The sequence below is a fragment of the Triturus cristatus genome, chromosome 1_2, assembly GCF_964204655.1.
Source record: "Triturus cristatus chromosome 1_2, aTriCri1.1, whole genome shotgun sequence".
NCBI classification, from domain to species: Eukaryota; Metazoa; Chordata; class Amphibia; order Caudata; family Salamandridae; genus Triturus; species Triturus cristatus.
This window is the reverse complement of record NC_140580.1, coordinates 576,587,269-576,601,303: the sequence shown is the minus strand read 5'-3', so window position 1 is coordinate 576,601,303 and position 14,035 is coordinate 576,587,269. Positions and strand designations below refer to the sequence as shown.

The following is a 14,035-nucleotide window of genomic DNA, read 5'->3' as shown; positions in this document are numbered from 1 at the left end:
ACATAATTTCTTAACTGGGTCGATTTGGATGTCTGTCATAATTAAGACAAAACAACCTACAAGTTAGGCGAGCAAGGCACTTTCCAGCTTTTACTTTTTTGCAGGTTGCATCTGTGCTGCTTTTTAAAAGGAATCAACCATTGACCACTGTATGTAAAGGGTTAATGTGAAAAGGATTTTGTTTAGTGCGGCATTTGACAACGAAATGGCCTTTTGGTGCTAAAGAAGAAATGTATGTTGCTATCAGTGCTGGTGATGGTATTCCAGCCTTACTGAATGGGCAAAATGTAAGCCTGTGGCAGTGCCCAGAGGGGCCCTGTTCGAGGGAAAGCTCATGAAATCTGTAAAACGCTAGCCTGAGTGAAATTTTAGGGGGTCCCTCATCAAATATTTCAGGATAAGCCGCCGATTAGGTTGTTTAATTTTAGGAGACATCTGAGTTTTTATTGCACACCTAAACGAAAGACGAGCAGTCATTTATAAGTCCAGTGGAAGCTCTTTCCACAATCGGGGGTGTCTGTGTGTACATAGCCTAATCAAAAGCCAGACACTCTTAAATGTCTTAATTTATCCTAGGTAATTTTATTCACAATGTTATGCCTACCTGCTTCCAGCGATTGCAGCTTGGCCTAATGCATAGGCTATAATTGTATGGAAACCATTTGGATACATACTGTAACTGCACCAAATCATAATACTATTCCATGTCTGGGACTCAATGCCCATCTTCTCCCAGACATAACTGCATTCTGCTCAAGCCCACTCTCTTCCTTTTATACCTCATTATGAGTCTACCTACCCAAGAATGTAGACTACTAAAAAGCACTTGGCGCAGGATCAAAGAAAATTAGCAAAATAATATATGGGATAACATAATTTCTGCTATACGTTATGAGGATATTGCAAGTCACTGAGACTTCTGTGATCATATAGTGAAAAGAGGCCAAAGGCCGAGTTCATTTATAAGATCATGGAACTCCGAGGTGGCTTGCAATATCCTTTCAAGGTATGGTAGTGAGTATTTTATTCCTTTATAATACATTATCACACCATTACTCTTCCCATACACTATCACTCTTCACACACGCCTTTAAAACCTTGGGGTGTGGCTCCTTCATATGACAGTGATACTGTGTCTGCGAACGTGAAGAGAAAACCAAAAATACACCAGAGACAGTTAATAATTTGTTGCAAAAACCTTTAAGAATCAGTTTAATGTGATCAGATTGACAAAAAAAGGCTATAGGTCAAAATGAGTAGTAACAGGCAGAGATTTTCTTTCTTCTAATAAACTGTATGCAAAAATATAAACAGGTTGCCATAAATCTCTCCTTTCTGCCGATAATCGATCGTTTTAAGAAAAATAAATTGCAAGAATAGAAGCTTTTATTGTTTAAACTGCAGCTGCAAAAATGCTCCATAACCTGCCCATTATCTTGGCTTCTGGTTTTGGTAGCAGGCATTATAACAACACAATTAACTGTAATGAAGCATTACAGTTGAACAGCTAGTAATTATCTTACTACAGGTGACTAATTAAATCAGAACTCGACTATAACAAGCATTAGCTATGCAATAGGTCTCGCATTCATGCGAGTTTGAGCTATTAGTATTATAATTGACAATGCCTTTTGTTTATGTTTTAAAACCCAAAACCTAAATAAACTTATTGTCCTTTACAATGCTAATATCGTAAACTTGCGTGAATGCGAGACCTATTGCATTGCAAATGCTTGTTCCCATTTGCCACAGTCGTACGAGTTCTGGCCTCCCTAGCTAGATGAAATAACGCCAGTGTTCAAACCCTGGGTTCTCTTGTTAAAGTTGCCTCCTAATGACCGTATTTTCGTTGAAGGAGCAACTCTTGAAGTTTTTGTTACAATGAGGCATTTTTTCAGTTAATCATTCGTCGAATCTTTGTTGCTTTCAAGGCGCCTCTTGAGTGTAAAAGCTTCTGTGCTGTTGATGTGTCATTTGAAGTTTATTTAGTGAAGTGGATGCGGGTCACTATAGCTTGTCTCTCAGTAAACTATGTATAAGTGGAACAACCCTGCATTATTTCTAGCAGCATTAGTTCGGTGTGTTTTGTGACCCCGTGAGTCTCAACAGTGTTTGAATGCTGCGAAGTGGCTGGCAAGAATGTGCCTATCTGTAAGTCTCTTAGCCAAAGTGTTTAGCACGTGAGGTGCACCTCTTAATGTAACCGTGTGTTGAAAACGTTCTATTTCTAAGTGACGCTAAATAAACTCACTGTGACGCAAATTGAAATATGAGACTTCCAGTGCTCAGGAATTAAGTTGTGTTAGTAGGAATAATGACTGTAATCTGAAATTACTTGCAGTGTTGGAAGGCCAAAGCACATTCGAGTGATGGCTGGGGCCCTGGAAGGGGATCTCTTCATTGGACCAAAGGCAGAGGTAATGTTGTTGCCTTCCATATATAACAATAAATTAGCTCAAAAAGCTTTGACACAATATTTGTGGTAACCAGTCTGCAAGAAATGATTCCAATTCTCTACCCTGTACACCTCTTGTTTTGCATTCTTATTCTTACCTCCACATTAGTTTGTATAACGTAGTTGTTGAACATTGCTAATGGACAATGGTTAAGTTAGTTGTGCCTTCATTTATTTTGATTTGACTCTCTCTTGTTTTTTCTTTTGATTTGTTTTCCTTCTGTGAAGCACGAGGTTCGGAATCTCTAGTTCCCATTTCCCTCTTCTATGTTTAATATTGGGTTGGATGTTTGAGAGCTCAACATTACATATATTAATCAGCACATAATAGGAACTAAGAGAAGTTTGATTTCAAGGACTAAAGCTTTATTCACAGCTGAATGCGTTTTCATGATGTATGTTGATTTTGGCCTGCTTGTAGTGCTGAGGACTAGTGGGGCTTTTGACCGTTGCAGTTCCAGAACAACAATAAAGACTTCAAATGTAGGATAAACCGATATGTCTGTTAGAAGCGCTGAAGCTTATTTGACTGAGAAATATTTTTCACAATTGTGTATGTTTTGTTACAAATGTAATTGCTCTCTGCATTTTGACCTCCATCTGGTTGGTAATTTCATATAATCACAGGCAGAAATTCAAAACATCTTTTCAAAGAGGAATGCTGTTAGTTTAACACATTTTGGAGTCCTCCGTGTGCAGTTTGTCAGCATCACACCTTACACTTGGGTCACCAGCAGTCACAATTCTTTGCTGTTGTGGCTGCCTGTCGGACAGGATGAAGAGACTATCTGTGGTGTTTCCCTCTTTATGGTTGAAAGATTTTAATTTCTGTCTGTGCCTGCTTTCTGGAATGATCTTACAGTTTCAATGTTGATTGATCTTCAAAGAACTTGACACCCTTTTCCATGCAAGCAGTTTATAACAGGCGTCAGTCAGTACATCTTGGCAAAGCATCATGCAACAAAGTTCTCAGTGGCTGACCCACACAAAGCCTGTGTTTCATGACTGAGGATCTAGTGTCTTGGGAGCTCTTGTGTCTTCTGCGCTGAAATTCTTCTGTAGTCGCAAATCTTTTGTGGAATCCCAAGAAGGAACTGGGTTTACCTTTCATCAGGACAGAAGCTGGCTCATCTGCATAAGATGCATGCTGAACTGGCCATGGTAACCAACTTAGCGTTGCCTGTGGTAAGAGATGTTCCTCTGTCCATTTGAGAAGGAAAGGGACCCTTGGAGTGCAGTCACTTGTGAGTACTTTTTGGGAGTCTAACTTAACACTTGAGGTCCTGTGGCACATGACGTATGTTTCACTTCTGATCTGTTTTGAAGGATACCACAGAGGGGTGCTTTTGCATTGGCACTTAGCACTTGGTTCTCTACAGAAAACGAGTTACCTGGGGGGTTGATCACACTACCAGAGCTAAATCTGCCAAATAGTTTGATTGGGCTGTGCCAAAGCCCTCACACCGGTGGTTGAAATGAACTCTGTTCAAAATCTCAATGCCTTACATTTGTGCCTGGATGTGTATTTCAAAGCACTAGAGAGCTTGATTTGTCAGCTAAATTGACACCACCTTTTCTACCCATAGCTAGGTGTAATACGTAGAATGCTAAGCAGAACAAGCTGAGGAAAGAATGGAAGGGAACATTGAATAGTCACCTGTTGTAATTGTTCAGCATTGTTTCCTACCATTAAACCTTAGGAGTAAATGCCTGACATTGTTTATAACTTCTGGTACAGTCCATTTCCAAGCAGGTCATGTTTCCCCTTAAGGTGAGTTTTCTGGAACATGCCATTCTTCAATACCTTAGAGCAGTTGTTTAGGATAACAATGGGACAAGTTTGTACTTCAGTTCTCGCCTTATGTTTTTAATTTTCCTGATAATGTTTTTAATAGAATTGTCATCCTCCTCCCTTTTAGTTTTCGTCAGGTTTACCTTTTATGTAATATACAGGGACTTAGACATGGCATTTAATATTTAATATTTATTATAATATTATAAATTCTTCTCGCTTATTACCACCTCAAAGTGCTTGTTTCTCTCTTTTACAGTTGGACAGTGCAGACATGTCGATTGTATCAGTGATACAGTCATGCAGTTAATGCTTTCAAACTACCTTCCTGATGATCTGGCTTCTTGCCTAGATGAAATAATTCTGATGCTAGTATCAGACACCTCTGCTGTTCCTGCTCCTTCTGGGGAACATTCGTTGCCAGATCCTAAACCAATTTCTCCAAAGTGGAGCCTGCTTGTCAGTCTTCATCAGAATGTTGTCACAGGCACTGTTGTCTGATTTGTGTGCCGATTAGAATCTATTGCATCCTATGCAGCACTGTTAAAGTCCTACACCCAAACCTATGGTTTCTTAGTCAAGACTTATAGAGGTTTATTAAGGTTTCCTTTTATGTAGCCCTTACTTGCCATCAGACTTCGACTACATTCAGAGCCATCTTGATCAGTTTCCGTAGATGATGAATTCAAATGACAAAATGCACATTATCAAGCTTCTATGCTTACCTGCTCATTCGGATATAGGGACTTTGACCATATGAAAATGAAAGGGTCATGCTTCATCAACATTGCTTTTGGACAAAGAATGAAACCTTGGGTAATTCAGTGTCAAGATTTAGCATTGCTGCAGTGATAAATAAAGTAAATTTCAGTTATGAGTGTATTTAACATACAGAAGTGGTAAGATCGATGCAGATGTTAACCCGCTGATACTGCAAATTAATTTCTATTTTGGCTGTCGGGATGATAAGAGGGACTATTGCAGTAGTTTCAGTTTAAAAGAGCCCTAGTAAACACTACTTTTAGACCAAAGAATAAATCTATTTTTCTGCAAAATTTCACACCCTAGCCACACTCTAGTATTCAGAAATATGTCCATAGACCTGCCCTATAATGGAAAAAACATTTTTTTCCCTGTTGAGTTGTTAGAGAAGTAGTACATAGGTGTTGTCAGTGCAAGATCTCTTGGCACCATAACAACTACACTATGGAGACAAGGCTCTTACTACACTTCACAGGCTTTTAAGATGACATGCCAACCTAATGTGAAATAATAGTCTTCAAGCAAGTGGTGTAGAGCTTGATATAAAACCACAAACCCTTCTTCAGTTGCACTATATCATTGTTTAATTAGGAAATCAGGTTTATTTTTGATTGGGGAACCAGGTGCTTTATTAGCGATCTTGGAACATGCATGACCTTTTGGTAGAAGATGACATCTTTTTGTAGTCAGTCAGTGCCCAGTGTCATCAAAGAATGAAATGATTTGAGCCTTCCTTAAATCCTGACTTTGTCATTCAATATTTCACCGATAGTCTCCAGAGCTTGTCAGAGGTTAATAAACAACATCTTATAGAGGAAACAAAGCTATTTCCAGGGGATCAGGTGGGCAAGTGATTTTCCTGGACGTACTAAATCATTCCCAAAAAGACCAGGTATTGGGCGTGACAGACAAAGCAAGGGGACACCGGTTGGTAGTAGCTAATTTTTGTACTTTGTTTCTTGAATCAGTAACTTCTTGTGGAATATTTTCACACAATAACTTTAGTTCATAATGTGAGGGCCACACGACTGGATGTGCACTTCTATATTGCAGTCAAGATCGAGAGATCAATCATTCTCTGTGAGCACTGTTCGTCTTTGCCAGAGATACAATTGATCCCTTATTTGGACAATTCGCTAACCAAGGTACAATCATCAGCGGCTTGTCTGGAGCACTTTTGTTTGTTTTGCAATAGTCTTTTAAATGTAAAAGTAGTCCCATTTGATGTCATCCTAAAGACTTCAACATTCATTGGTAGTGATATACTTTCTCTCTTGTCCAACTTCAGGGAGGATTATTTCCCTAAGTCAGGCAGTGAGACATTTTTCCAATCATGCTGCAAGTTGGTGTGGTGATTCCACAGACCTTGCACGATGATTTGAAGCAATGGACCTCTGGGGCCCATTGCTTCTTAAATATGTGTTATATCTTAATCTTGACTAGAGAAAAAGGTTTCAAGAACAATCTCCCTCAGAAGTTCATTCATTCTTTAGTGCTTCAGTTAAAAAAGATCACAATTCCAGGCCAAGTGAAGCAGTCTCTGAGCTGGAGATTATTATTCCAATTTAATGAAGGCAGGGGTCTCATGTCAGGCTTTGGCATTACCATGAATTCAGGTTATTTGCAGTGTGGCTCTAACTTGAAAGATATCAAACTCATGGTATTGGAATTCTCCACAGAAAAGTTCGCCATATTAACCACTGATAGTTCAATGCATTCTTTTTTTATATATCCCTCCTCTGCGGGAAAGTTGTTCAAGATATGGAACTGGTTCATCAACTAAGTTCTTCCAGTATTGTTCCCTCTTCGTGGTAAAACAGATGTTACAGTTGTTTTTTTTTTTGTCCAGAAGACTTGTTAATGCTTAACATCAGTGTAAGTTCCGTCAAGGCCTGGTGCTATTGTGATTGGACATTTTTGCCACAAAAAACAACACCCAGTTGCTGTAATGTGCATCTTTTTTTTCTTTCTTTTTTCTTAGTCCTCATTCACCATCTGCAAGCAAAATTTACATTCAAGCCCCAATTCGACCTAGGCTCCCTGGGCTAATGTTTTTGCCTATGCATTAGACCAACCAGGCCAGCTTCTTTCGTACGAGGCTCGGTGTAATCATTGGACCAATGAGATCTTAAACCAACCTCAGTTCCTTGCCCCAAAGGATCAATGGTGACCAAATGTTATTGTCCTGATTGTCCAGCATACCCTGATCGAGTCTTGCTATACCCAATGCTGCGCCCAACCAACTCTCATAGGACGGTGGTCTAGGATCCTTCCATAGTTTACAGATCTCTCTACGGGCAATCAGTATCAAACTAAAAAATAATCCCACTTGCTTCGTAGAGAGCTGCCTCATAAGATCGTTGTCCAGCCCAAAGATTACTCGAGCTAAATTGATATGCAGTTTAGTTTTAATAACAACTTCCATGGAACTTTCCAAATTATGCCAAAAATCCCTCACCCGTGTACAATCATAGAAGATATGCACATCATCGGCCTCAGCCAAGTCACATCTAGGACACCTAGGAGGAGGGGAAGAAACACATTTTGCTATCTTCTTGGGCGTGTAATACAGCCTATTGATCACATAAAAATGTTTTTTTTTAGAGATGCTGGCTTAACAAACTTATATAGAATTCGGAGAGAAAGAGGATATAAATTGGCTGATAGATTTCCCAGTAACGTAGAGCTCCATACCGAATGAAGGGGAAGAAGCTCTATCTCCTCAGCGTCTAATAAGCTCCTATACCACAGCCCAACCTCCTTTCTTCTTGGGTTTACGTTCTGAAGTATAGTCTCGATCTCCCAATTTCCTCCAGTAAGCTCCTTCTCCGATGAAAACCAAGAACATAATTGCAAATATTTGAATCTCGACAAAGAATCCCCTATTTTTGATCTAAGAACCTCCCAAGGAAGGACTCCATCGGGCGAGATGAGATCAGACCAAATCATTATTCCAGCATTTCTAATTGGGGACGCCAAACTATCTTTCAAACATACTGGCAATCCCGGAGAGTCCCAAATTGGGGCAAAATCAGAATAATGTTTTATCCCCCATTTCTCCTTAACTTTAAGCCACACTTTGAGTGCAGATTTTAAAACCTTTAGACGGACTTTCTTAAAGAACCTGGGCGCCCGAACTTGTATAAAAAGCCAAGGCCCCCACCCTCCAAGCCAGCCATCACACTCAGGATCTTTCCTCAATTGGTACCAACAGGACTAGAAAGCAAGGAACGTATATTTTTAAACTGAAAGGCCAAGGAGTAAAAAAACACATCTGGAAGAGCTAAACCACCCTTTAACAATCTTCGTTTTAGCTTCTTCCAGGATAGTCTAGAATTTTTATTAGACCATATAAAACTGCTGATTTTACTTTGGATTTTTCCCAACAGTTTATCTGGGAACTCAAGAGGGATTTTTTTATTTTTTTTAATAAGTAAGTTAATTTAGGCAGTATTACCATCTTAACCAGATTTACACGTCCATATATAGTGAGAGGTAAGTTCTGCCATCTGGAAAAAAGATGATCAATTTCCCTGGCCACTCTCCTCAAGTTTATCGTTGGAACACTACCTAAATCCTGCACTCTAGTTATCCCCAGGTATCTAAACTCCTTACTACTCTTTTCAAGCCAATTCTCAACGCCCCAACACATTACCTCAGTCTTGGATGAGTTGACCAGATACCCAGAGTACTGACCAAATTCCTTCAAAATAGCTTCTACCTTGGGAAGCACCTCCATTGGATTGTTGGTATAGACCATCAAATCATCCGCATAAAGAGCTAGTTTACATTTATAGTCTAAGGCTTGAAAGGGGGTGATTTGTGTATCTCGTCGCAATGTTTGTGCAAGAGGCTCGATATAGATATCGAACAATAGAGGAGAAATGGGACACCCCTGTCGAGTCCCTTTTTTTATACTAAAACTCGATGTCAACAAACCATTTAAAAAAATAACTGCAGAGGCTCCCTCATAGCACTTAATAAGGGTTTGTATGAATATAACACCATAACCCATCATTTTTAAGGTTTCCCATAGATAGGCCCAATTAACGCGGTCGAACGCCTTTGCTGCGTCGTAAGCCGCCACAGCCAAGGGCTCTGACATTGCCAATGCCAAATCTATACTTCCAATCAACTGTAAGGTTTGCTCTTGGATAAACCTACCTGGGATGAACCCCTTTTGGTCGACATTAATCAATCGGGGAACTATCCTGACCAATCCCCCCCGCCAAGATGTTGTTAAAGATCTTATAGTCCGCATTAAGCTGGGAGATTGGCCTATAGGAATCTGCCTTAAGAGGATCCTTTCCTGGCTTCATTACAAGTACTAATGTAGCCTCTTTCCATGAGGAAGGGACCCTACCTTCAAACTTATAGATCTTGTTAAAAAGTTCTAGTAGCCTAGGAGCTAGCTCCTCCTGAAGTACCTTATAAATTTCCCCAGGTAGAGCATCCGTCCCAGCAGCCTTATTAATCTTGATTTTCTTAATATAAAGATTAATTTCCTCTACTGTAATGGGATCATCTAACATGTTGCGCTCCTCTACTGTCAATGTTGGCATGGCCTTAGTTTTTAACCACTCTCGAATACTGCTAGGACTAGAAGATGTTTCCTCTCTATAAAGATTAGAAAACACAGAGAGGAGACACCTTTGCATATCTTCTTGTCTACAAGATGTTTCCCCTGTCTCATTTAATATCAATTTATTAATATTATTTTTTACACTGTCTGCCTTTACCTTCCATGTCAGAATAGCACCAGCCTTTTCTCCATATTCATAATTGTCCATATTGTGGACCAGCCATTGGTCTTTTATCTTTTGATCTAACTTGCCTCTATATTGTGATCGGAGAAGCTCCAGATCGCTAAGGGTTTGTGCCAAGTTGTCAGCTTGACAACTCAACCTTATTCTTTCCAAATTAGATATTTATTTTTCCCTATTTTTGAAAACTAGCGCCTCTTCTTTATTCTTAGCACAGATCAAACTGTGTAACATACCTCGGATATGGGCCTTAAACGCGTCCCATACATAGTCCTAATGACGTCGAGCCCATATTATCCGAAAAAAAGTTAGTAGTAGATGTTTTGATGGCAGAGATTACTTCCTGGTTAGATGGGATTGCCCTTTTTAAGGTCCACCTAGGCGTGGAGATGATCTTAGACTTATTTCCTAGGTATGAGAATGCTGTAGGGGCATGGTCAGATAAAATACATGGAAGGATTACAATGTCCTCTAAATTTTCCAGCCCCAATCTATCCATAAGGATATAGTCAATCCTAGAGGAGTGATTATGTTTTTTGCTGAAAAAGGTAAAACCTGGTTCTCCCTCCTTTTTTGCCTTCCAAACAGCTATCAATCCCAGCTCATGCATCATATTAGTCATTGCCCTGCGCATAAGCGGGGCAGCCACATAGTGACTACAATTCGATCTATCCTGTACGGGATTGAGAAGAACATTAAAATCTCCTCCGATTACGACTGGAATAGAAACAGCTACCAATTTGGACTGTACTTTGAGCAGACAGGCCGGGTCATCAACGTTGGGGCCATAATAACATGTTATAACAATTTCAGTGCCCCTAATATCCGCTGATACCAAGATCCATCTACCAGATTCATACTCTAAATAGGACAGCTACTCCTTTATTTTGTACTGTCTGCTCAGAGCAACACAAAGAATCAACCCATCTATATTTTCCAAAAACAACCTTGCACTCAAGTTTACTCAGGTGAGTCTCTTGTAAGAGACACACTTGGGCTGAAGATTGCTCTAGGAAAGACATTATCAGCCTTTGTCTACGTGGGCACCGTAGCCCATTGCCATTCCACGAGATAAACCTTATCTTAGCGGTCAGCATATCCGTCTTTCATCACCCCCTCCTTGACTTGCCATCCCCAGGAGCCCTCGTTCTTTAAAAGATAAGAAAAGATGAAAAGAGGACTTATTTTTAATTTTTTTCCCACTGCTAAGCCACCCGTGCATTCCTTCTCCCCCCCCACCCATCCGTGAAACCCTCTCACCCACTACTCCCTGGGGAACCCTCCCTATTCCTCTGGGTTTAAGCCCTTTGCGGGGTCACCTGGTGTGTGGCTTAACCAATTATAGATTAATCAGAAAGAACAGCAAAAAAATACTCATAAACTATAATTTCAGCTTTATATTATACATATATCAATCCCTCTTCTTCTTTTTTTAAATTTTTTTTTTTATTATTAATCCGAGTTTGCCCTCTCCCCTCCGCTCCTTCTACACCCTATCCATTCAAAAATGTAATCAATAATTAGAATAAATTTCCAAATCTTTATTTCTCACTCTCGTTGCTATTCCCACCTCCTTTACCGATCTTATCTATTAGGGTATCAACTTCCTCTATTTGATTTAAATTATACATGCGGTTATTCCACATGATTCGTAAAGAAGCAGGAAATTTCAGCTGTGTCTTGGCTCCCAAGGAATTCAAGGTGATCATCCTCTTACCCAATTCCCACTGCCTGTGGGCGGTGATATGAGAAACATTGGAGCGAATAAGAAATGAGAATGAGCTGGATGAAGAAGCATACTTCACATGGCCGATTTTTAGGGCCAAAGACAATATTTTCTCCTTAATGGCAAACGTGAGAAAGTTTACCAAGATCTTCCTTGGACGCTCTTTTCCAGGTTTCCGCCTGAATGGATCACGATGGACGCTTTGGATATCGGCCATCAAATCCAAATTTTCTCCTGGCAGATCTTTTAAGATTGTAGTTTTTAAAAGAGAAACTACAAAGGTCTTAATATCGCTTCCTTCCATATCCTCAGGGACATTCAGAATTTTCAAATTCTTTTTCCTAGAGTGATTTTCAAGGCGCTCAATATCAACCTTCAACTCTCTATTTTGTTGGACCAACTTATCCAGCACTACAGAGGAGGAGCACAAAGCCTCCTTGATCTTAGGTATTTCTGCCTCAAGAGCGTCCGTCCTAAGTGTAACTTCCTCCACTTTCTGAGCAAGTAATTCACACGAGGCCTGAATAGCTACCTGGTTGGTCTCAGAGATTGTAAATCTCCTACCTATATCTTCTTTAAGACCTAACAGGATTTCAGCTAATGACCCAGGTGGCAATGTTAGTGGAGCAGGGGAACTAGTCGATTGGGGGACCGATATGCTAGATTTTGAAGCCCTTTCTCTGCCCACTAAAGGGGCTCCATCGTCTTCTCCTCGAACATCTTCCTGAACATCCGCCAGGTCTTCTAACGCCGAGAAACTGTTTATTAACTCCACTGAAGAGTGTACTATTAGCTGCTGATCTTGAGGTACGGACTCCACCCCTTCTATGACTACGGGGGAGCTCAGGGAGGGTTGTTCAACAATGCTAGGAAGGGCAGTTATCGGAACAATAGGAACAGCCATATCAATATTCATATTGTTATTTTTATTTAGCCCCTGATCCAATACGGTAGTAGAAAGGACCTTATAGTAAGATTTCAATGAGGGCGTTATCTTCACTCCGGCGCCTCCTCGAGCCCTTTTCCTACCTCTTCCTTTTCCCGGAGGCGTAGCAGCCATGGTCTGACTTTCCTTCCTGGAAATTGCCTTAATTTTTGTTATGGGAGGAGAGATTATAGGGGACTTAGTTGTAACAGAGACAGTACTCAAATCCTTATTGCGCAGAGTATACCTGCTGACCGCCAGCTCCGAAGTAAGTATCCCACCACTGCTACCGCCTCTGCCGCTGCCTCTGCTGCTTCTGGCACTGCTCAGACCTCCACTGGCTTGCTTCTCCATGCAGCTCACCTGATTCTGACAGCGATGATTAGTTCCAGTACCGGCTACAAAACATGCCCCTAATTCACCAAAGGAAAGTTGGGGTCCAACATCCGCACTCCACTCCCAGTCCTGGGCCAGTACCGCCTCACTGTAATGTGCATCCTGATGTGAAATGGATAGAAACATCTTTGCAAGATGTTATTTTATAGGATTGGTTTGAGAGATTTCTTTGCAAGTATGCATGGTTAATCAATTTAATCAAACTGAAAATTCCTCACCTTTAGTGGTGTAGTCCGTTTCACCTGGTGAGAGATGGAGGTACTATATCTACCACATTTTTGCAGTAATCCAGAACCAGGTTATCAGAATCAGGAATGAACACAAGTGCAGCAGAATGAAAACCAGGAACTCTCATTACTCTTCTCATAATTATTTTATGCAGACAGAGACCTGTTATCTTATTAGGGGTGCATCGCATATTCACCAGGTTCGAAGGGTAAGGCATCGAACCACTTCAGTGATGTTTAATTACATCTTGAAAAACATGACTTGAGGGTACCATTGACTCTCAAGAATTCCGGATGTTTCTGGTCAATAGCTACAATGAAATCTTTGTTACAACTTCAGTGCCATACACAACACTTTCATGAACTCACTCTTAAAGTGAGTTAGCCTTTCCGTTTCTAAAGACGGTGGCAAATCGAATCTAGGAATCAATTCTCTCAATAAGAGCTTGGCTACAGTGAGATTGTTTCAACTCCTAGTCTGAGAGTCATTCATCCACCTAGAAAAGATGTAGACAATGAAAAAATGTAACACAGTCCTTTGCACCTAGCATTTCCACAGAGTCAATCTGAAATCTAGTTAATGAACCCTCAGACTGTCCAATGTGACTTAAAGTCGCTGCAGCATTTTTGCCAATGTTCAAGTTGACAAGTAACACAGTGCTGACAAAAACCTTCAGCTGCAGTTCTGAAATGAGGGTTAAAGCAACATTTCCTGAAAACTTGTATCATACCAATCACGTCCAATAGGAGTAGGACCATGCATATCCCTAGTCATCTGGTTCAAAATACAATTTGGTGATAGAAAATATAGCATCAGGTGACCTCCAAATGCCATTCTCATCAGTGGCACAACTGCTGTAACCTACTTTTTTCCTTGGGAACAATATTTTGCAGAGTTTCAACCGCTCTAATGTTTGTACTGTTGTAGATAAGAAAACAATTACATTATCTTTTTCAAAATTACATTCTTAATTTCGTTCCCATGTACT

At 40.3% G+C, this 14,035-nt stretch overlaps 1 protein-coding gene across 1 annotated transcript in view; it reads left to right on the top strand.

Moving 5' to 3' along the window:
* The window catches only part of ACTR1A (actin related protein 1A), a 249,474-nt gene that overhangs the window by 70,118 nt on the left and 165,321 nt on the right, over positions 1-14,035 (top strand). The window contains exon 3 of the mRNA XM_085606531.1: positions 2,342-2,417. Within this exon, the coding sequence (XP_085462657.1) occupies positions 2,342-2,417 (76 nt within the window). The remainder of the gene's footprint in view (positions 1-2,341; positions 2,418-14,035) is intronic.